The 23,981-nt window shown below is 48.0% G+C and overlaps 2 protein-coding genes across 7 annotated transcripts; one reads left to right on the plus strand and one right to left on the minus strand.

Annotated features, from left to right (window-relative positions):
* The first annotated feature begins 446 nt into the window (after positions 1–446).
* LOC111074079 (cytoplasmic protein NCK1) lies at positions 447–8,178 on the plus strand. Of its 4 annotated transcripts, XM_022366712.2 has the most exons (7): positions 447–710; positions 774–1,001; positions 3,934–4,655; positions 4,730–4,934; positions 5,399–5,744; positions 5,813–6,274; positions 6,356–8,177. In XM_022366712.2, the coding sequence occupies exons 3-7, from the start codon at positions 4,226–4,228 to the stop codon at positions 6,563–6,565; spliced, it is 1,653 nt and encodes a 550-aa protein (XP_022222404.2). In that variant the 5' UTR covers positions 447–710; positions 774–1,001; positions 3,934–4,225; the 3' UTR covers positions 6,566–8,177. The 4 variants fall into 4 exon arrangements, with proteins under 4 accessions (XP_022222404.2, XP_022222407.2, XP_022222406.2 ...); XM_022366715.2 differs by having other exon boundaries at positions 447–1,001; positions 4,124–4,655; XM_022366714.2 differs by having other exon boundaries at positions 447–1,001; positions 4,127–4,655.
* Positions 8,179–8,580: 402 nt separating this feature from the next.
* On the minus strand, positions 8,581–23,064 carry LOC111074077 (arf-GAP domain and FG repeat-containing protein 1). Of its 3 annotated transcripts, none has more exons than XM_041594788.1 (6): positions 22,525–23,064; positions 11,519–12,399; positions 10,693–11,247; positions 10,263–10,469; positions 9,865–10,187; positions 8,581–9,789 (listed from the first exon to the last, which is right to left on the minus strand). In XM_041594788.1, the coding sequence occupies exons 1-6, from the start codon at positions 22,689–22,691 to the stop codon at positions 9,751–9,753; spliced, it is 2,172 nt and encodes a 723-aa protein (XP_041450722.1). In that variant the 5' UTR covers positions 22,692–23,064; the 3' UTR covers positions 8,581–9,750. The 3 variants fall into 3 exon arrangements, with proteins under 3 accessions (XP_041450722.1, XP_022222401.2, XP_041450723.1); XM_022366709.2 differs by lacking the exon at positions 22,525–23,064 and adding an exon at positions 17,222–17,320; XM_041594789.1 differs by lacking the exon at positions 10,693–11,247.
* Between the last annotated feature and the right edge of the window lie 917 nt (positions 23,065–23,981).

Raw genomic sequence — 23,981 nt, forward strand, 5'->3', positions numbered from 1 at the left:
ATCCAGCCGCTCTCTTGTATGCATACACGACTGTATGTGTGCACACGTATTCTCATGTATGGTGATGTGACAATATTAAGTTGTCTTTGGATAAACCCATTGTCGACCAGTGGGTATTTAAATACAAACACTAAAAACATTTGTGGTTTTCCGTAAGATACATGTTTCTCAGACCACGAAAAGGAGGGGAAAGTCTAGTTTATGCGATTGACTGCTTGCTCTTACTGTAAATAACAATAAATTACAATAACAGCATAACTGTTATACTGTAACTAAAAACGAAAAGTATGACTTTTCGATGAAAAACTGTTTAACGAGAGGGGGGTTACGTGGGTTAAGTTCGTGTTTTTTCCAAGGGTATATTTACGGTATTTTTTGAAAGTAAGAAGTTGCATGGTATATTTCTGACGGTCAGGCGAGTATATTTTATTGATAAGTCCGCGGTCACACTGTGGGCGACTTCTAAAAAACGGCTCCGGTAAAAAAAATTAAAAATTAAATGAATTAATAATTCGGAAAGTGTTTAAAAGTGTTTAACCGTCTCAATAATTGCACTAATTATCGTGTGCATTGTCGGGTTAAATCGAAAAGTGTCGAATTAGTTTGAATTCGTGTGCTTTCGACCGCCTCAGCAGCATATGTACATACAATACACACACACACACATACTTCATACATAAAGAGGAGTACATAAATCCATACATACAAATGTACGTACATCGGAGAGTATTATAATTATAATCGTGTGTAAAGTGCAATACCCTGGATTACAGCTGCTGCAAGTGCAAGTGCAGCTGCCGGATCCGCAAGGAAAGAAAGTGAAGTCTCCTCCGCCGATGCCGTCGCAAGGGGCTGGGGCCGCTGGCTGCTGCTAGGCACACCACACCGCACACACGGAATACACGGAATCAGGAACAAGGAATAGGAGTTGCCGTTGGTTGCCGCTCCCCCGCAGCCGTGCCCTGTTGTCATCGTCCCCATCGAATCTCTCGTCGTCTCCGGTAGGTACACACAAAATATTCGGCTGCTCCTTTTAGCTCCGCTCCTGTTTTGTGTCTCTGCTCTCTCACTTAGTGGTGTCTCTATCTCACTGTCTGTCTTTGCATCGCTCTCTCTCTCTCTCTCCCCGCTCTTTCTTTGGCAGTGTGTTGTATTTGCTTGCTCTCTCCTTCGGCAGCACCTGGTGGTGCGTACGCATTTACCGCTGCTCTCCCTCGGTGGGTGGGTACCACCAGGCAAGCAACCCTTAGGAGTTGGTCCTCGAAAGTGCGTTTTCCCAATGACACTTTTTCTTTTTTGGGTAACGTAACCCATGGTTCGTGCCCCTTTCTGCAATCCTGCAACGACCGGCGGCACACAGCTAACTGTGCCACATTCCCCACCCATCCCCTCAACACCAGCACCACCCCACCGTTCAACGCCGTATCACGCCCCGTCTATCCTTGGCAACTACCAAACCAACCACCGCTCGCAGAATGCGCAGCAGCTCTCCGGCTTTAGTGCTCTCAGATATTCGCTGCATCCCTCCCTACAGCCACAGTCCACTCGGCAACAGCCAATCCTCCCAAATCGAGTCCCAATCCCAAACCCAATCCTCCGTACAAACAAATGCTTAATCAACTCTCGAATGCCCACATAATAAATGATCTTATATAAACATTCCGGATGGGCTTCCTCTAGCATCGGTTTTGTGTCTGTTGGCCTTTGCCTCGCGCGACACCAGATAACACTCCTCTACTCAGACTCTGAATCGCCCCATCTGCCACATTTGGGTTGCCCCACTTTCTGTTCTGTTCCCCCATTCAAATCGAACCGGAGTCGGTCTGTGACTTGTTACAGGGCATAATTCTCCGCCGTTTTGTGCTTCCAATTTGTTTGTGATTGTTTTTAGGGCCACTTTGGTGGGGCATGTATACATATGCATATGCCTATGTGTATGAATATGTGTCTCCCCTTGGCTGCTCAGCGTTAACTGCTTCCTCGAATGGAACCGAACCGAGTGCTTCCGTACTGCCTACCGTTTCTGGCCCATCCAATCCAATCTCACCCCATCTCCATCTCCGTCCCAATCCCCATCCCATCCAAGCACAAGAAACTTTCCGCCTCATAAACTCGTGGGGTTGCCTATCCCCAAGCCCCCTCCCCTCCCCCGCTCAGGCACGTGCAACTCTTTCTTTCTTTCTGTCTTTCTTCTCTGACGAAATGAAATGTTGTCAAGCCAATGGGCATGGATATGGATATGGATGGATGGCTGGTGGATGTGCCCGTAGATGGGAATGTGGCTATGTCAATGTCTTGGCTGTGGCACTGGCTCTGTGGCTCCTACTTATGCAAGGCAAGGCAACAACAGTGAAAACAAAACAAAAGCCGAAAGAAAATCCAAATCCATCGCCGCATCGCAGTGCAGTTCATTGGCAGCGGGCCAGCCAAGCGTTTCATGTTTTTCTTGGTCGTCGTGGTATTCGTCCTCCCCCTAGCGCATTATCAGGTGGAAGGCAAGCATTTGCACAAACATAATCTTTTTGGTTCTGTTTTGGGTTCGTTTTCAGCAGTCGGCGGAACAACACTTTCTCCGCTATTTGCCAACGGAAGAATGACTCAGAAATATCGCACTTAATCTGGAATTTTTCCCATATCTCCATTCAATATCAGGCACAAGCACAGGCACAGCAAACCCTTGAGTAATCGATGAGAAATAAACAAACAAGCAAGCAAGCTCTTATCTAATAAAGACAACCTTTTGTGATGTGCCAAAGACCCAGTTCCTAGTAGGAGATCTAAGACTCTGCCATTCAGCCAATTATCAGTAAGGGAAAAAGCGAAACCGCAAAGCCAAGGCCCCTGTCTTGTGGTGTCTGGTGGCTTCCATCGTCTCTGCCATTCTCTGCCCACTTATTGATTTTTAATTATTGAAGAGGGCGCCCTGGGCTATGACATTGACTTTGATTTTGGTCTCTGCAGATCTCTGGCCAACGAACTCTACCACCTTTATGGGGGGCAGCCTCTTTGAGCCGCCTTATGTCATGCTTCTGCTGCTACTGCTCTTGCTGGAGTTTTGGGACAGCTGTTTGGTTAGTTGGTCTGTCTGTCTGTCTGTCTGTCTGTCTGTCTGTCTGTCTGTCTGCCTGCCTGCTGATAAATCTCGGCAACCAATTTCCAATTCCACTTCGAATCCCGTTCGTGACTCATTGCGGTCGCAGTGCGCTCTCTTGTCGATTGGTCGTTGCTCGATGGGCCCCTCGTTTCCCACTCAGATGTGTGAGGGAATGTGTTATGGTTTCCATGGTTCTGAAACCTCCACAGCCATACGGCCGTAGCTGTAGCCGAAGCCGTTGCCAAATCAATAGCCAATACCCAACACTCAGTCCAGCACTCGCGAACTCTCATTCGATTCATTCAAATTGAAGAGTCAACACAGCAATTGAATTCAATTGGTGAGCCAGAGGCTGCTGCTTGCTGTCTGTCTGAGCAACTTTCACTTGCCTCACCGTTGAGATTGTTTTTAATTGCAACACAACCGGTACCGGCCCCTGTCCCTGTCCCACTCCCAGTCCGAGTACCAGTCCCTGCTCCATCCATCCATCATCCATCGCTCACACATCCATCTCTATATCCATCGCTCGCTCGCCTGCTGACCCGAATACAAACAAACATTTTGTGCGGATGCTAATTTTGAGTTATGTTTTTTAAACGTATATTAAGTGCCTTACGTATTTCGAACGATAATCATTTTCACGCTTCTTTATGCAGAGATTTAATTTCGAATTTCCTTTTTTCTTTTCTTTTCTTTACTTTTTCTTGGTTTTGCGTTGCGTTGCGTTCTCGTTCCGCGTTTTGCATTCCACCTTATCGTTTGCTATTCATTTCTGTTTTTGACTTGCTGCCACCTGCCACGCATATGCATCTGCATCTCACGCCCATGATCATGTCCAGATGCTAAGGCACAGCAGAAATGCATTGGCTGGAAGGCCGCCCAGAGGCAGCAACTTGCAGCAAGCATAGAATGCAGCCAGAGACTAACCAAACACACAGACCAGCAGCAACACACGAAAAGAACACTGAATGAATACTGAGCCCGACTCTCGTTTGCATCCATCCCGCATCTTGCATCCATTACGCGCAGCAGCAGCTGGAGCCGGCCATCGCTAGCTAGGCAGCTAGGGAGCTAGGCAGCGCCCGAAGGAGCGAAGAAGGAGGCCCTTGTGGAGGGAGGAGCTGGTCTGGAATGTTGGAACACCCACAGCGGTTCGCGCGTAACATCCCCGACTCCTCAAGCAGCAGCACCAGCAGCAGTGCTCATCATCAGCAGCAGCAGCAGTATCCGCCGCCGCCGCCGCAGCATCAGAATCTGAATCTCAATCAGAATCAGAATCACAACCAGACCTACCAGTACCGTCCGCAGACGCAGGCTCAGGCACCTGGATCGCCGGCGCACCATCAGCGCCACTCGTCGCTCTCCCAGCAGCAGCAGCAGCTACAGCTGCACCATCGCACCCTGTCGACCGCCTCCAGCTGCAGTGCCCAGCACAAAAGTGTGACTTTCGGCCAGCCAGCGATCGACTACAGCAACGGCGGCAGCAGCAGCGGTAACTCGTCCAGTTGCAGCGCCGCTGGCAACGCTGGAACCCAATCAATGGCGGGAAACATGAAGCACGGTAAGCGCTGAGCTCTTGATAATCCATTGGACTCTCTATAAACGTTTTTCTGTCTTCCTTCATTTGATGCGCAGGCAAATCTCAGGAAGACGTCTGCTACGTGGTAGCCAAGTACGATTATGCGGCGCAGGGAGCCCAGGAGCTAGACCTGCGTAAGAACGAGCGCTATCTGCTGCTGGACGACTCGAAGCACTGGTGGCGTGTCCAAAACAGCCGCAACCAGTCTGGCTACGTGCCCAGCAACTATGTGAAGAAGGAGAAGCCCTCGCTCTTCGACAGGTGCGTCCACCCACAAGCCCCGATCCCAGAACTAAACTTAAGCCTTCTTCTTGCTCTGATTTCAGCAGTATTAAGATCTCTCTATATCCACATATATCCGTATCTATATCTTTATCTGTATCCGTATCTGTATCTGTAGTAGTATCTCTTCCCGACTCCTTGTGTTGCTTTGATTATCGTAATTTATGTTTCAACTGCTTTCGGCTTTTGTATTTCTGTGTTTTGTATTTTGTAAACAAATTCCTTTTGCTTTCGTTGTCACTTTTGTCACTCAAATGTCATCGTAAAAAGAATCTTCAGTATTACGACATTTCGGCCAAGTCCAACTATAACTTCGAGAAACCATTCCTCTGGCTGGCCCGCATTCCACCATTAAACCCTATATGAAGAAACCCCTTAGAGAATTGCCCCGAAGTGCGTGATAGCCTTGATCTGATCTGTGTCTTTTGCATCTGTCTTTGCAGCATCAAGAAGAAGGTGAAAAAGGGCTCCGGTTCGAAGACGCTGCCCAACTGCTCGCCGTCCCGGCAGATCGAGAGTCCAACCATGTCGCGACGCTTGCCCCCCGATCCGGCCGAGGCCATTGGCACGGCCATCGTCAAGTACAACTACCAGGCCCAGCAGCCCGACGAGCTATCGCTGACCAAGGGCACGCGAATCCTCATCCTGGAGAAGTCCAACGATGGGTGGTGGCGCGGCCAGAGCGGCAACTCCGTCGGCTGGTTCCCCAGCAACTACACAACCGAGGATTGTGATAACGATGGCGAGATCCACACCTATGCCATGGCCGAGAACGTCCTCGACATTGTGGTACGCATTTTTACGCGAGACAACGATAGATTCTTGTTGCATCTAATGGATTTGTTATACTCTTGCAGGTGGCCCTCTACAGCTTCACGTCGAACAATGACCAGGAGCTGTCGTTTGAGAAGGGCGACCGGCTGGAGATCGTGGATCGGCCCGCCTCCGATCCGGACTGGTACAAAGCTCGCAACAACCAGGGCCAAGTCGGTTTAGTTCCACGCAATTATCTCCAAGAGTTGAATGACTACCTGGCCACGCCCTATCGCAACACTAGCGCCGCCGGCAATGGCAATGGCAGTGGCAGCAACGGTGGGGCTGGTGGCGGCGGCGGTGGAGGAGGCGGCGGAGACTCCATGGAACGCCGCAACGAGGGCAACAACAAACCCTCCTCGCAGTCCTCCACTCAGCCCATGGAGCGACCAAATTTGGCGGGCAAGACCTGGTACTACGGCGCCATTACTCGCAGCCAGTGCGACACGGTGCTCAATGGCCACGGCCATGACGGCGACTTCCTCATCAGAGACAGTGAGACTAACGTGAGTGGGAAGAGAAGTCTTGAGAGGTTTTTTCGTGTGCGGGCTGGAGCGTTTTTCTACAACCTTCTCCTTCACTTGCAGATGGGCGACTACTCGGTTTCGCTGAAGGCCCCCGGTAGGAACAAGCACTTCCGCGTGCACGTCGAGCAGAACATGTACTGCATTGGCCAGCGGAAGTTCCACTCTCTGGACCAGCTGGTCGACCACTACCAAAGAGCGCCCATCTACACGAACAAGCAGGGCGAGAAGCTGTATCTGGTGCGGTCGCTGCCCAAGGCCAATGGAACGTAAATTGTCACAAGGAGGAATCTCATCGATTGGCATCATTATTACCCGTATTAAGCATACACAACACAAAGATATACCAAGGCTAACTTATAGGCAGCTCAGCAGCTCAGCTCGACGTGTAGTTCAATGTAGTTTCCAGATTCAGATTCAGTTTCAGTTTCGGATTAAGATTCAGATTCAGTTTAATGCCAAACCAATTCGAAGGTTCAGCGCAGTTCAGTTTAGATCAAACCGGATCGGATGGGATCTGTGGATCTGTGTACGAGTGTGTGTGTATATAGATCTTATATAGCCACGGACAAAGGACCTTTTTGTACTTTTATATAATTAAATTAAATTAAATTAACGCTTAATTATCGCATTGGCTATGTTAACGAGGGAAGCAAGATGCAGAGGAGAAGATAAAAAACACACATCACATCACATTACCTTTTGTGAGCCGCCTTCGGTGGTGGCAAGTGAGGGATGAGGGATGTGAGAGGTGGGAGGGAGAAGTTAGAGGGATTCAAAGAACAATTCTAGATGTCAACATGCAACATTACACTTACATAAGTATATAAAACATACCATATACATACATGTGCACATATTACTATATTCTAAAACGAAAGTTGTAGCCGACTAAAATGTACACAGAGGAGTAGACCGAAGAGACTAGACAGAGAGCAGGAGATGTGAAATGAACGCTTTTAACCCAGACACTTGAAAATGTAATATGAAATATGAAGCATACATACATACATACATAGATACATATAGTACATACCTATATAGAGTATATGTACGCAAATCAGTAGGATGATGTCTATTATCCGTGCATAACGATTACATATGTATAACCAAGTCCGCGATATAGTTGTTTGTGTATGTACATACATAAGTGATGCACAGGCAGCCCTACCATGCCACATGCCACACGCCACACAAATCACCATCACCACAGACGACACTCAACTCAACCAAAAGCCACACCCACACACAGCCAGAGTGAGGATCGCTCGCTCCTACAGTCATTTTTGTTATTTAACCATTTAATTATCGACTACGATATAACCATAACAAATACAATTGATATCTCTGGGCAGCTCTGGCTCCAGATGCTGTTCGCATAATTATAAAACATAATCGAATCGTTTGTGCGGCACTACGGCCAGGGGGCAATGGGGGAGGGGGGGGAGGCTTATATACGCCATATACTGTACAGTTGATGCAATGCTAACGCCTAGATACCATTTTCAATATAAATACTATATTTACGATTAAGAGTAGAGTGCAGCGATTCCAGCTTTAACTTTTGTTTAATTATTGCAATTACATTTTGTTTGCCTTTTTTGATGGCCCTCTGATTATGATTATTACTAATTTTATTATTTTGTTTTTATTTAGCTCTAGGAAAGTGATTAGGGAAACGATGATTAGATACGGGGGGAGTGGCTGCCAGACGAGGAGTTATGTGACTTTCGACTTTCTTTCATATGCGAATTTTTAATATAAAAATTAATATATACGAGTACATAAAAATAAACATTAAATAATTTATGGTAATTTAAACAATTGCTAAACCAACTAGTACTAAAAAGGACGAGAACAAACTAGAAATTATACCGAAACGGAAATGAATAAAAATACATTCAAATAAATTTAAAAAAAGTTCGGGATCATTCATTCACTATCGACTCCAACCGGTTATTATGATTTTTGAAAATATTGGAAAATTTATAAAATGTCATTATATTGATGACACACAGCTTTTCTAATTTCATAGCAGGACGTTTTTATGGGTTCAGAGCACCCAGCTGCAATAGCTTCATTGAAACCAGCTGTAATATTTTCTTAGTAGGTAGCAATAAAAGATTGTTAGCCTCCAGCCTTGTTACTTTCATAGCAGCCAGCTTGGTACTTACAACCGAACTTACGGTGCCATCCTTTCATGCGATCGTAATGTCTCCTTTTGATAGCTATGTAGGGGGGGGGGGGGGTTCCCCACCAAATTACAAAAAAAAAAACAAACGATTCAATCAAAGAGTATTATGCACATAGCGTTCTTATTTGTTTTTATTGAAATTTTTTAGTTTAAATAACTTTAAGGCTTCGATAATGTTTTGTTTGTAAGGCTAAAAATGGAAAAATTTCTTGCTTCTTATCTGGACATGGGCATGGACATGTGAAGAGTGAGCGTGTGAACGTGATTCATGGATGAGGGTCGGTTCCGTTCCGTATAGGGGGGGGGGGGTATTAGATTTGGGGCTTACAATTATAAACACTCCTCTCGCCGACAATGACAGACCGTGTGTACGCACGTACTAACGTCTGTTGGTGGTGTAACAAAGTTAAACTTTTTTTGAGCTGAGCAATCTGCACAGCACGCCCGATATCGCACGTACGTACGGCTGCGGCTGGCTTACGGAAAGTAAGCAAAGAGCAGAGCACAGGGCACAGAGAAGAGCAATGAAAACAAGAAGCAGCTCATTAGGTACAAAAGCATATATACATATGTATATATATATATATATATCTGGGGTGTGTATCAGTAGTATCTGTATATGGTATCTGTATCCGTATAGTAGTACGTTATAATTTATAGTTTTATAATCTTATTAAGGCCACACAATCAATAACTGACAGAGTTTCTTATCCGCAACGAAAGTGCTAGAGGGACAGTGCTAAGAGACAGTGACAGTGACATTGAAATCGCCAGAGATAGAGAGAAGAGAGTGAGAGAGAGCTTAAGCACAAACATACAACATTTGGACATAAACGTACTTCCCCATAAGATCGGGCAATTCGGATCCCCCTCTCACTAGTATTAGTATAGTGTAGGGCCCCACATTCGGAGGGGGCATTTTACAAGTTCTAGAGTTATCATATAAAAGAATATATATATATATCATCCAGCTCCTACTCTTGCTCTGGGGAAGAGTAGAGGAGCCTCCGGCATGTGCACATTTCACCTACATATGTACACAGCAATAGAGAGTGTGTTTTATGCATATAGTACTCGTATATAGTAGATTAATGCTATTGTTCGTAAAATGGACTAATTTCGGTTCGGTTCACTCGCAGCGCAGTTGTACCTTGCGTTCAGTTCCGTTCTGTTCCGTCCGGTCCGGGATTCCGCTTTGATCGGCTGGCTGTCAGCGCCTCAGCCAAGTGGGGGCGAGGGGCGAGTGTTTCTTCTGGGTTGAGTCTCATAAGAATGGATTATTGGTGTTCATGGCGCCGCTTGCCTGTGGAGAGAAAATTGAACATTAAATATCGATTCGGATTCCAATTTGGTTTGAGGAGGAGTCTTCCCCACTTACTGCAAAGGGATTGTTGGCCATAACTGGTGCCGGTTGCATGCTGCCAAAGCCGCAGCCATTGGGCAGGCCCTGGGCCATGGCATACCCGTTGTTATTAAAGTTGAAGAAGCTTGTCTGCTGCTGTTGCTGTTGCTGTTGCTGCTGGTGGAGATGGGACGACTGCTGGGGACTGCTCCCGTATGCATTTGGTATGAGCGTCAACTGGCCATAGAGATTCTGCTGCTGTTGCTGTTGCTGCTGCTGCTGGAATGGATTCACAACGTGACTGCTTTGCATCTGCTGCTGCTGGCTCTTAAAAGGATTTGGATTGTTGTTGATGAGAGCTGAACCCGGAGGATGGAGAAGGAGAACCCAATTAGTGACTGCTTCAAGGACTGCTCGAGTGTGCCAGCACTTACCGCTGCCAAAGGCGTCTGTCGCCTGGTGGCCATTGTTGTTGCCATTGGTGGGCGTCGGAGCCTCAGAGGCGAACGACTCACTGGCCTTCAATTCGCGCAGCTGCTCATCGAGGTCCTTGAGGGCCGCATAGCGGTCCTCGCTGGGCGCCACAGTCGGTGCACTGCTCTTGTGGCCTGCGTGCGTGTGGCCATTCTGCAGCGGGGCGCCTAGAAGAACATAGCAAGTGGATAAGTTGTTGAACCATGCGAATGGTGTACAGGATACAGGGGGGTTACACCGTACAGCGTACAGGATGCTTCAACTACTGGGAAACCAATAAACACACACAAATCAAAACTAAACACATATCCAAGGGATACAAACAAATCCGCTAACGAAAGAACGAATAACGAAGAACGAAACGCAACTGAAAGGCAACTAAAAACTTACTCCACGCAAATAAATCACTGAAATTGGCATTCAATATGTCGGAATCTTGACTTTGACTTTGATCTTGATTTTGCTGCTCCGATGCTGCTACTGCTGCCGACTCATCCGCTTGATACTCGTACTCCTCCTCCTCTGGGAAACTGCTCGACAGGGAGCTGAACAACAAATAGGAGGCTCGGCTTGGAGGAGGCAGAGGCTCTGGAGACTCTGTCAGGTATGACAGAAAGGGATTTGAGGGCGACAGAGGTGGCTCTTCGCCGCTGGAGTACCAGGAGTTGGTAGAGCTTGTGCGCTGTATCATGGAGTATTCCATCTCTGGCTCTGGCTCCATCTGCATCTGCTCCTGCCAGAAGCTCCAGTTCAACGCGGGCTCATCTCTCATTCTTTTCGATATTGCTGCTGTTTCTGCTGCTGGCGGAGTGACTGCTGCAGGAGGAGGCTGTTGCGTTGACGGCAACCAATTGCTATCGTCGAAGGGATCGTGGAAGTCGTGCCTGCTCCAGTCACTCACCCAACCGTTGAACACCGGCGGCATCGCCTTGGCCGCCCGGGGAGCTGCCCGCAAAGGGAGAGAGAGATTGTGAGACACTGAATCCATTGCTGGAGGATAGCGTGTGGGCGGCAAGCATTCTACATGGGAGCAAGCATGGTGCAAGCCGTGCAGCGACAGAGGTGATGGCAGGAGGTAGGAGGAGCCAGCGGAGCAAGCTCCTCGAAGAGTGGTGTACGCGAAAGACATATCCAGCCAAAGGATACGCAACTCAAAACTTAAGTAAAAACAAAGGAAGAAGGAAGCATATCCCCTGTGGGGGATCCCCGCACTTACCCACGCCATTGAAGATGGGCGCATGATCAAAGTCCGCGAAGTTCTCCGCTCCCTGGGTACCATTCAGAAGCTGATGCTGCTGCTGCTGCTGTTGCTGTTGCTGCTGCTGTTGCTGGTGGAGGTGGGCCGCTCGGATGGGCTGGACCTTGGCATATCCATTCGTGGAGCTCACCGACGAGGCCGAGGAGACGGCCGGCGAGCCCGCGGATCGGGCCGAGTTGGCATCAAAGATGTTGGCCGTCCCAAAGTCGGCCACAAAGTCGGATTCCCCGGCAAAGCCGTTGCTGGCGCAGCTGCTGGTGTCCGAGAGGGCCCCCGTAGACGTGGATCCTGCGCTGTTGAGGCTGGTAAGTCCTCCTCCTCCGTTCAGCCCGAAGGCGTCATGGTTGTTGTTGTTGTTATTGTTGTTGCTGCTGTGGTTGTGATGGTGATGCTGCGGCCTGCTGATGGACGTGGACGTGGCTGAGGAGCTGGAGACGGGGGTGCCCTTGTGCAGGCCATTGGCTGTGGTGCGCTGGGCGGCGGGCGGCGTCAGGTGGATGCTGGCATATCCATTGCTCGACAGGGTCGAGACACTCACTCCGTTGTGGTGGTGGCCATTGTGGCTGTGGCTCTGGAGGTTCGCGGGAGCGGCAGCCTTCAGGTTGAGCGACTTGAGCGGACTGGCCGGCTCCAGGTAGTACCGCTTCCGCTCGTACTTGTCGGTGATCAGCTCTCGCTGGTCCTGCTGCTGCTGATGGGCGGCTCGCTTGGGGTCCCACAGGCCCAGCCAGGTCTTGCCGCACAGCTCGTTCCCGTGCGCCCGCAGGAACTCGATCTCCTCCTGTGTGAAGGTGGCCATCGATATGGATTTCACCCGATGTGGCGGCGTCAGTCCGCGTCTGCAAAAGGAGAGAGACGGAGAGACGGCATTAGGCAACGCAAAAATTAAGTTTCGAGTAATTATTATTCTTTTATGGAGATTGCCTCAAGATTTCCGCTGCTTGCAGCAGGAGACGGAGCCAGAGAGGGGAGTGGCAGCGGGAGACGGAGACCAGGTGTCGGCGGGTCAGTGGGTCACTGATGTGGGGTGCCAGAATGCCAGAACGACCCGCCAAACGGGCGTACAATTTCAGTTAATTGCGCAAATTAATTTGCCCTGGCCTTGGGTCTGGGGTGGGGCTGGGGCTGGGTCTGCGTCTGGGCTCCAAGCAGCAATTGGAGCACTTGGAGTGCGGCCAGCAGTGTGGCATGAAAACTGAAACCCATAAACAAACTCAAAAGTTAATAGGGCGGGGGGGCTAGGGCAGGGGCAGGGGCCCGATAGAGAGTTTTCCAGCAAATTTGCCTCGCAACGAAAGCTAATTTCGGTTTTTCACGAATTTCCCAAACGAAACGAGCACACGAAACGACCAACAACAGCAACAGCAACAAGAAGAGCAACAACCACTTGGACAGACGGACAACAACATGGCAACAGCAACAGCAGAACTGGCTAAATGGAAAATCTACTATGTGCTCGACGGCGACAACGGAAATACTCTGCCTTAGGATTTTTGTCGATTTTTAGACAACGAATCGTAAAGTATTTGATTGGATTATCTTTAGAATAAAGATGAATGAATTTATTTTTTCCTACAACATTTCATATAGCTTATACAGGTCTGAGATACAGAAGGGACATTTGTGAGTAGACTCCAGGATTGAAATATCTTTAAACTTCCAATCTGTGTTTTTATTATTATTATTATATTTGATATTTGCAACAAGCAATTATTATTTTGATTATCTCCAAAAGCAGTTAACTGTTTTACGTAAATAACAAATGACATGGCCTACAGATAAGACAATCGACAAACATTCGTAAAATTGGCCATTGGACTATGACTCTAACAGTGCCTCATCGTCAGCCTTCATTAAGGAATTGTGAGGAAATGACTCAAAGGCAATACGTTTGAATCCAAGAGATGCCATGGTTTTCAGGGAATTGGAAACATTTGCGAGCAATCCAGATGATGACTAATTCAATGGGGGTTTCCGATTAAGAATTTTCGACTGATATTCTTCCAGCTTTTCCGAGCTGTAAGCTTCTCATGAAACGTATACAACCCTGCCAAAAGAACGGCATACCAGCAACAGCAGCATAGAGCCAAATATGCATACGGCCAGAAGAAGCAGAAAAGCCAGAGCCATAGCCAGTCGAAGTCGATGCTTGAAGCCGAATCCGATGGCAAAGCTAAAAAACTGGACGTTTCACATGAACGCTTCGCTGCGTTTCAGTTGGTTAACTAGTTGCAGAGGGGCACAAACAACAGGGGAGCAGGTGGAGGCAGGAGGAGGAAACGGTGGACGTTCTAGAAGCAGCTACTGGTTAATGCCAATCATCAGACACCGCCTGTGGCACAGCCAGTGCCAGCTGCTGAGTGCAGCAGCAGCAGTGGAGCACGAGATGACATCCTTTGTCATCCTTTTTTGCGCGCGTAATGCAATTGTGAATCAATTTGTGGCAGCAGGCTGTAGGAAGGAAGTCCCTGAGTGCCGTCCCTGGAAGCAATCAACTCTCGCTCCACTTCCTCCTTCTGCTTCGTTCGTTTGTCTCGCTCGCTGACCCAAGACGGACTTCCGCCGGCAACCAAAAGATCTGCGGAGCTGACAATCCGCGACGGCAACAGGCGGTGGCGGTTGGATGACCTTAGCCAACCAGCAGCCGCCTTTGGACCACTCCAATGGATGGTTCGCTCGAGTCCCAGGTCCGAGTCAAAGTCCCAGTCGCAGGTCCAAGTGAGAGCCGTGGCGACTAGAGCACGCACAGGCAGTTCGTTAGTTTGGTGTTAGGAGGCGGTTAAGTGGCATGCGGCAGAAGCAGAGGCAGCGACATGTGGCAGTAGCTATTTTTGAAATCCAGCGAATGAGCGGAGAAAGTGAAAGTTGCCCAGAGGCACTAGAGGCAGCGGCTGTAAGAGGCAGTGGAAGCCACACCAGTAGAGAGGCAAAGCCAGCCACGCCCACCGTTTACAGCATTTGAATCGCGCTTAGTGGATGGGAGGGATGGGAGAGGAGAAGCCTGGGGAAGGGGAAGACAATTGCAGCTGTAATGGCAGCAAATTTCCATCAAACGGAGGCCCCTCTGTGAAGTGCATAAGCGCCAGAGTGGGCAGAGTGGAGAGAGCGGCGGGAACATGCAGTGCAGTGGCATGTAGCAGTGTGACCAACCGATTGTTTGGGAATTTAATTTGAGGGGAAATTTGTAGGGGAACACTGGCATAGCATACCATTAAAAAACTATTAACTTGAACAATTTCATACATCGTATTTAATGGTTTTTGTTTCGTTAAATTAAAATTAAAGAGAATATTAGCTCCACGGAATACGAAAACGGAACTGTTCAGAGTATCGGTCACACATCGTTGATTGCAAATCAAAGATGGAAAAAACACTCAAAAATTAACATGAAATTTATTGCGTTGACAAGTTTTTGACCTTTCCCCTGGAATCTCTTGAAGTAAACTGCGCTCGGAAATTGCTGAAAAATTAATCGTATTTATAGGCGTGAATTTTTAATCTATATCTAGGGATATTTTACATATCAAAGTAACAATATTTTAATGGTGGGATGGAAAGGGGGATTTCAATGGGATGGTAAAGGTTACATACAACATTCGTACACCGTAGATCGCTCAAGTGTTGTTCAATATTAGCATTGGGATGCTAATTGAGAGACGAACTACACATCATCTGTACTCTCTGTACCTCTGCCACCCAATCTGTATCCCCCTCCGCCGCTCAAAGAGAATGCAATGCTAATTGGAAGTCAACAGAGCAGCGGCAGCATCAGCGTCGCTGGAAACTTGAAACTGTGTCACCACCTTACAGGCCAAGGCAGGGGAGGGTCCAAGGGAGCAATGAGTCCAGTAGGGAGGGAACTTCCTCATTGGAGAGCATCGATTCACTCACACTGCTACCCCCTACCATCACTCCCACTACAACAATTCTCGGAAGCTCTCGAGCTTTGACACCCCTCCAGATGCTGTAGCTTTGCTCGCCCTCGCCCTCTGCCCCAGCGAGCTGCTGGGATTCCACAGTTTACGCCGGATGGATCTCAATCTCCGATCTCGGATCTCGACGGTTTTCGTATCGTTTCGTTTCGTGCTTGGCACAAGGGGATACAACATACAAACACATACATACATATACATTCATACACCGACTGTAATGCAGATAAAGCTTAGCTTACATACACACACACACACACACACAGGCATAAACGGAAACATACACGTATACTAATACGTTCCTATTTGTCTTTGCTGAAAAAGTGCAAAACTTGTTTTTTGCGCATTTTGCGCACTCAGCGTGAAAAAAATCAACTCAAACAAAAACAAAAGTAAAACTCGTTGCGGGCTGCGGCAAAATACACCGAAAAGCAACAACAGCAACCATCACACCAGTAATACAGCAAGGCAAACACACACACACACACACACACACACACACAAGTGCAAAAACAAGAATAAAATTCTAGCTACACATACTTTAGATACCCTTACCGTGTCATTGTTCTTACGACAGAGCTTTCCAAAAGCACATTACATATACATACTACAGCCAAATAAAGGATCTGCTTCGCACCTGAGCCGCAACAATCGACACAGTTGTTGAAGCTGGGATTCCCTTTCCGCGCTACAAACAATAATACCAAATATAACAGCCCCTAAGAAGGGTATAACAATAAGTACAATCCGCGAAGGCAATACATACATTTAAGAAACAACAACAAAAGAGGCAACATCGACAACTTGGACCTACCACATGACGTTTAGCATCGAGACTTTAAGTGACGGAATGGCGGAGTGACAGACGACAAAGAAAAAGAGCAAAAGGCATGAGAGGCAACAAAAGCCATGAGGCAGCGAAGAAAAGCAAATAGCAAACTAAATTATGATAATAAATAACAGCTTAAATATGGAAAGAGACTTCTCACATATGAACTTTTGATTTTGGCTTCGCCTTCGCACTTGGACAAACAACACAAAGCACAAAGAAAAAAATGAAGACGAATCAAAGTTGAGAATACCTCGCAATTGGCTATGCATATGGAAGGTATATTGTAAATAGCACAAAGTGAACCGAAGTTGGCCATATATAGAAACTTGAATTAAAATGTTAATTTATTGTCATTAGTAGGTAGTCTTGAATTCGGCTATGCCAGAAGCTATGGATAGTCAATATACCCTTCTGCCCTTCGAGTACAGGGTATCACAAAACCATCTACGCAATTTCTTGAATATTTATACTCATTTCTTCTACCCATGAGTCATAGAAGGAAAGAGCGGGGTGAAGGGGTTAAGAGTGTTGCCAACAATTTCAACAGTGAATGGGTGTGTGTGTGTGTGTGTGGTGTCTGTGAGAAGCACATTCACTCTTTCGCTGAGAAATAGCAATTAGTCAATTTCAGAAGAGCGCAGAATAAGAGACCTTGCCCCAAGACTTTGCCCAAAGAGAGTGGTGGGACAGATGCTGGGGGAAGGGGGCTTCACTGGAACAGTTATTACAGTTATTAGTAATGGCTTCTGAGAGGAGCACTCGAGCAACTTGAGCTAATTTGATTTCAACACTTTCAAAGGTCAAAACTCAACTGGGTCTTCAATGGGTATGCTCCGGGCCCTCGAATGGGAACTTTTTTCCAATGGAAGGGCTACGGCTCTAGTCCAAGGGCCAACTTACTGCGTTTTATCCCAACTAAAATGGAATTCCGGGGCTAGGATGGCTTAGATGCAACTCGCACCGCGTTCAGAGCGCGACTGTCGCCAACAGATCCAACAAAAAAATGTCACGGCCCCCGTCTGGACAAAATGCGTTTCAGACTAAGCGCGAAATAAAACGCATGCAAATCGCGCGTCGCAGCGCGGGGCGGCAATGGAATGCGATAAGGGGGTGTCTACGGGCGGCGGGTACCAGGAATTGATATTTGCTCGGAAATCGAGTGCGCAATGGAACGCCCTTTCCAGCGATCGCCCTTTCCAGTGAGTCCACTAATTGAGCTTCGCTAAATGGCCAATTAAACAACAGTTGGCAGACAGGCTTTGTCTGGAATCTGGAATCTGGAGACTGAAGGCTGAAGCGCTCTTTATTCGTCACGGAACAAGGGGAGAAGAAAAACGCCACAAAGCACGCTCCGTATCAGATGGAGCTGATTGGCATGGGCCTCTGCGACCTCCAGCAGCGGTTCTTCCGCCTGGTATCGATGAATCAGCAGGAACAGGCTGCCTGGGGGAGCTGGGTGGGTGGTGGTGTCCCCTATATCACAATGAAAGTCAATCTTTCTCTCCGGAACGAATCCGATTACAAATTACACACACAAAGAGCGAAAGAGACATCCAGAGCTAAAAATACCTCCAGGTTTCAATTTCAAACCGCAGCCCAAGTGACACACAAGGCAATGCCGCCGCCCTGTCCATCTCCCTCTCTCACATATCACATATGGATGTACATTGTACATATGTATTCCATCTCCACCGGGACCCCAGAGCGAGACAACAAAAGCCTGAGCATGAGAATTGAGCTCCTCCAAAGTCATGACAGATGTGTGAGCGTGTGTGTAAATAGATGAAAATTGCTTCCAGCTTTGATTTTGTTTCTCCTTCACTCGATCAAATGGCCTCGACTAGACAAACACTCTCTAAGTGATCCAAGGCTCAGCTCACAAAAGTCCCGTCCGGCACGTACATTTGTACTCAGCGGTCAGAGGAGAGTCGAGTCGAGTCAGAGTCGAGTCCCACGGTCAAGAACTTGCAGGCAAATTACATTCCAAGGTCGTGCGATAAGCAAACACCAGCTAGACGAAGCGAGGCGGAGCTAACTAATCTCCCATAAAGACAGAGAGAGAGAGAACGGATATTTTGCACTACATATGTACCCTTTCCCTTCTCTATACTCTATCGCTGAGACCATGAATATCAGTGCTTTAACTTCCAGCTTCAAAAGCAAAAGAAAAAGCAAAAACAACAACCACAAACACTCTCTCATCGGCAGAGAGCATATAGAGCAGAGAGAGACGAGGAGAACTTTTTGCGGCTTGCCGACAAAAACGCTGACCTACTCTGAATGTTGTCCAGCTGTAGAGCTGTGGAGTATTTTAATTGAAAAGTTTCGTTGAAAAGCAGCTTTTCCCGCAGACGTTGCACTTTTCGACGCCCCTTTCCTGCTAGTCCGTGGACCCATCTGGTGTTACTCAATTAGAACTGGGACCGAATGGAGGGAAAATCCCACGCATTCAGATTCCAGTTCTCATTCCCCTCTCCCCCTGGTTATAAATGGAACTTCTGTCCATGTGTGAGTGACTCTTTTGGCGCAGAGACGCCATCGCCTGGCATTCGCGGACACTTGTCATTCGTGTTTGTCGCACAAAATAAATTAAACTTGGCAGCGCCTCCCTCCCGGAGGTTGAAGGGGGGTACCGGCTAGGACTCTATGGCTCTCTCTCTGCCTCTATGAATATTTTAATAATGCCATCCATCGCCTGAGAGCCAGAGCTGCAAATTGCCCAAAGAGCCTTGAGCCCCTTTGGCCGAGCAAATGGCCATGGCTGAAAAATGAAATATGCAAAGGGGCCTCGGACCCGTGACCATTCAGCAAGCAGCCTATGAGTATTCAAAGAGAATTCTTGGACAAAGCCGCGTGGGCTAGGCAGGATTCGGATTATGACTGCTCTGCAGGGAGGATACCCTGTTTACGATGATGCATGACTGAACCAATCGATGAACGCAGCATGCTCCGCCGCCCAATTGGTAGGGTAGCTGCTGAGCAAAAAGAAACCATAAATCTCTGTGTGGGCGCCTCCTTCTGCTCGTTGGTCGTTCTACATTCCCATTCCTCTCACAGCTCACCACTCACTCGCACGCTCATCCTCTTGGGCTCTCTTGGGGATAGCCGCACTCTTAATTGGCCCCAGCATCTGCCCCAGTGGCCAGCTCGAGCTCCTCTCTCCAGCTGAGAGGGACGACTGGCGCCTCTTGGCTAAACTGGAGCACAGGCCCCATCCCAGCACCCCGACCCCAGTTCGCACATGTTTCCGCATTTGAATTGCATTCACAGCTGCTGCTGCTTTGGCTGGGGCGGCGAGAGTCATATCGAATCGTTTGTCGCTTTGGGGTTTGCGCCTTTGAATTATTAATAGATTTGAAAAATCTCTATTTCAAGGCGAGAGCCCAAAACAAACACAAAAGGGGAGTGGGTGGGGGGGATAGACAAAACAAAGGAAAGGCAAACACAGAGAAACGGCATTTACAATAGCAACAACGACACCTTCCAAGAGTGTTTGCGTGTGTGTGTGTTTGTGAGTGTGCAAGCAGCATACAGAAGTGTGTGTGTGAGTGAAACGAACTGCGCAATAATTGTCGTCGGGTCATCCCACCTCCCTCCTCCCACTCCCACTACCCTCCTGCTCAAAGCCTATGACTTTGTTTGAATTAAATGCGATTCACATTTCCCTTTAATGTTATAAGAGAGGAAGAGTGAAGGGGAGGGAAGGAGAGAAACTTCTGGGAACGGTATGGTAAACATTTTGCATTTGAAATTTGTATGTGTAGAAACACAAATGTACAAAAGTATGACCGGCAATGGGAGTGCTGGGGAGTGCTCCCTCCCACTCACATTTACACATAGATATACATATGTACATATGCATGTGGCTGCTCTTAAACACGGATTTGGTTTATTTAATTGCTTTGCCTTTTCGTTTCTTTTTCCTTTACTCTTTCTTTTAGTTTGTTGTTTTGGTTTTTTTGGTCGAAAAATAAATAAACGGGCCACACAGCTGACACACCGCCTGGTGAAAGTGTGCCCCCGCCACTAACCCTTACCCTACCCCTCCCCACCCACCCCACCCCCTTCTCATATTGTTGTCTACTGCTGTCAAATGCAGACATTTTTTATGCTGTTTCATAATCGAAAATTTACATACGAAACCACAGAATGGAGAGTATAAAAGAGAGAAAGAGAGAGAGAGGAGAGAAAGAGAGAACAATGCAGTTGAGCTGAGAGTACGGTTTGCTTGTCCCAGTTGCAACTGCACTTGGGACTAGGGAGTGAGCGAGAGGCACTAACCCGCTGACGCATAGCCTTCCACTAGAAGCATGCACTCACACATGCATATGTATGTGCATATGGTTGTATGTGTGCTGCTGTACAGTGGGAATGATGACGAAGACCCGCCTGAGAAAGTGGCTCAACATTGGTGCTCCCAATGTGGCCATTGCATTAGTGTGTGTCTGTTTGCTTTCGCCTTATCTAATCAACAAGTTTCTTGACTTTTATGAGCCAACAGCCAGGCCAGCAAGCTTTGAACTCTGCTGCTGCTGCTGCTCTTCCGCTGCTGAGTGGGCCAAAGCCAAAGTTAGAGCAGATGTCGAGTTCCCAGACGAGGCGACTGCTGCTTGATTGAGGTGCAACAATTTGTCCGCAATCGCAGGCAGACCGCAACAGCAACAGTCACAGCCATAGCAGCCAGCAGATAGCAGCCCAAAAATACACAAGTATGCGCAAAAGCTGCTTGACTGGTTTCGAGCTCTACTCGAACCGAACCGAACCCCTTTTCCTGTACCCCCACTACCAGTGCCAGTACCACAACCACTACCACTACCATTCCAACGTCATTCCCACTTCCATTCCTGAATCCGCTTCCTCCATTAAACCATTCCAAGTGGCCGGCCGGTCTGCAGCGGATTCCTCCAGCAAACGAAAGAGGAGGAAGGGGTTCCAGAGGAGAGGGCTGAGCATGCACAGCAATTTTGTCTTCGGCTGGACTCGGGAGTGGGTTTCGTCGCCTCCCTCTCCCTGGAGTCCCTTCTGCCATTCCTGTCGGTGCATTTGTGCGGCTTTCCATTTACATGCCAACATTTGTCTCCCCTTTTCAGCGGTGGATAATGGGAATGAGTCATCCGGCATGAAGGGTTTCCAGTGCAGTACATTGGGCACTGGGCACCTGGCTTGCTTGCAGCAGATGCAACGACCAGTACCGCCCGCATGCTGCTAAATTGAGAGCTGCTCCGGAGTAGATTCCCATCTAGGGCGGGCGTCCAGACGTGGGAACGGGACGGGCGGAAGCGGGAGAGCAATCATGCAATGTGAGGCCCCATCCGGAAATGCGTAAATCAAATCAATTGTAACAAGAGGCGGAGATGACCCCAATCTGGAAATAACTGGCTCGAATCAGAGCCAATTTTACAAATTACTTGACGTTCCGCCGCTGAAGGTAAGGACACCCACCACCCAACCGTGGGTGGAATGGGTGGCTGTTTGGGGGCTATAGAAATCGAATCGCAGACGCCATCGAAAGTGCCGCAAAACAATTTCGTTTCGGCCGAAAGTAGCAGCGCGACAAAGAGCGACAGCGACAATTGAAAGTTTGTCTTCGATTTGCATTTCCAAATTGCTCGCTCGCTTGGCGGGAAAGGAAAGGAAACGGATTGAAATTGAGTGGAATTGAATGGAATGGCTTTCGCTTTCGCGAAACACACAGCGAGACAAGCGAGCGGGGAGCATTGGCTGATAGGGGGGAGGTGGCCGTGATGGAGGCGACAGGTCGGACAATGCATCCCCTGCAAATTATCGGTCACTCCACTCTCTGGGGGAATGATCGAAAATTGACGTCAGCCCAAGATAAGAAAGATGTGTGGTGTGTAAGAAATTCATATAATCCACAGCGGTCAGACCAGGGTTAAGAGAAATGCACTGGAATGTACTGGAACGCAACTGATGAGCGAGAGGATGTTATTGAAATGCCAAGAATCCCGTTTGAAATGAAAGAGAGCCGACACAGGGGCACAATTGTTTTCCGACTCTAGAGTCTAGACTCTAGACAATACTGGACGAGCAGGATAGATGAATGACAGGATTCCGTTAGAGTTGGCAGGGGCAAACAGAACGAAACAGAAAATGAATAAATGGAAAATTCCACTGTTCGGAGAATCCCTCCCATGGCCAGCAGGGTAAGAAAGAGAGAGGGAAAGAGGGAATTAAGTACTTACAGCACACCCGAGCACCGGGTACAGACAAAGGAGCCGATCGTCATGTTCACGTAGGTAGGACCCTTCTGGCCACAGTCGAAGCACTGCCGATTCCCCGCACCGCTCGTCACCAGCTCCCGCAGAGCGAGCAGGTACTTGTCGTCCTGTTTTTTGCGCACTACTGCCATGCTACTGCTGTTCTGGTGCTCGCTGGTGGCCCTGTTGTTTCCTGCTTCCGGCGAAGTGGAGACAATCAGCGGCTTGGCGGCAGCGGGGGGTCCGGTACTACCTGGAACGCTGCTCTGGCTGCTGTCGCTGTCCGCTAGCTGCTCGGTATCCGATGGCAGCGGATCCTGGGGCGGCAGGGGATGGTGGTGGCTCCGTTCGGCGGCGTATGGTGCGTAGGGGGCGACAGCCGTGCGGTAGGAGTCCGCGGCGTGGGGGACGGAGCTGTTGTAGACGTAAACGAACTGAATTTTGCTTGATTTGCAGCCAAGGCTCGGCACGGATCCAGAGATTGAGACTGACGTAAGTCTATGGTAACGGAAGTGGAGACGAGGACGGTCTCTTTACGCAACACCTGCCAGTACTGACCTTTCCCCTCTCACAATCCCCACAGCGAACACTGGAATCGCACAACAAACAACGACGGACGCCGCCGCAGCTTACGGGGGGTTACGGGTAACGGGCGCTCTGTACGGAAACGGTTACGGATTTGCTTTTGTGTGTTTGCCGTAATTTTCGAACAGCAAACAACTTTTAGTCGAATATTATCGTTGTTTACGTTGTTTTCGTACACTTTACTGGAGCGGTGGCTCGGGTGTTCCCTTTAAATTAGTTGAATTTATTTTTATTTACACTTTTGCATTTCACTTTTAGCCTTTTGTTGTCAACAGAATTAAGCACGAACACAACACACAGATTCTTTTCAACAACAAAATCGACGATGCGCACCCACCACCCGCTTGAACTAGAAGTGTCAAACCATCGAGGGCACTATCGATAGTATCGATATTTTACTGATGGCCTCTACTATCGACGGTTTTGAGACTATCATGATAGTATCGAGCTACAGTCGTTGCGCTTTTAATATGTTTGGATTGGCTGCTATAAAATACGAAGACAAATTTGTAAAAAAATCCACAGGTGGCATCTAATTTTTACAATGGACAAGTTCCTAAAAGGTTTCAATGGTTTTTTAATAATTATTTCAGCCCGATACTATCACGATAGTATTGATTGTTTTTTCAAAACATTCAACGTTTATATTCCTCGATATTGATATTCCGTTTAATATTACCAGCTAGCTGGGACTCTCAGCCCTAAACAAATAATTTTATCCGATAGATACATAAATTGTTTAAGAGATTGGCAAGTTTTCAGAAGTCCTTTTTATTGGATTATTTACATATTAAGGTTCAAACAAAAACAGCATAAAACGAATTTGTCGTCATTTTGTGGCGTTGCCAGACTCGTGC

The sequence above is a fragment of the Drosophila obscura genome, unplaced genomic scaffold (assembly GCF_018151105.1).
Source record: "Drosophila obscura isolate BZ-5 IFL unplaced genomic scaffold, ASM1815110v1 contig_36, whole genome shotgun sequence".
Lineage (NCBI taxonomy): Eukaryota > Metazoa > Arthropoda > Insecta > Diptera > Drosophilidae > Drosophila > Drosophila obscura.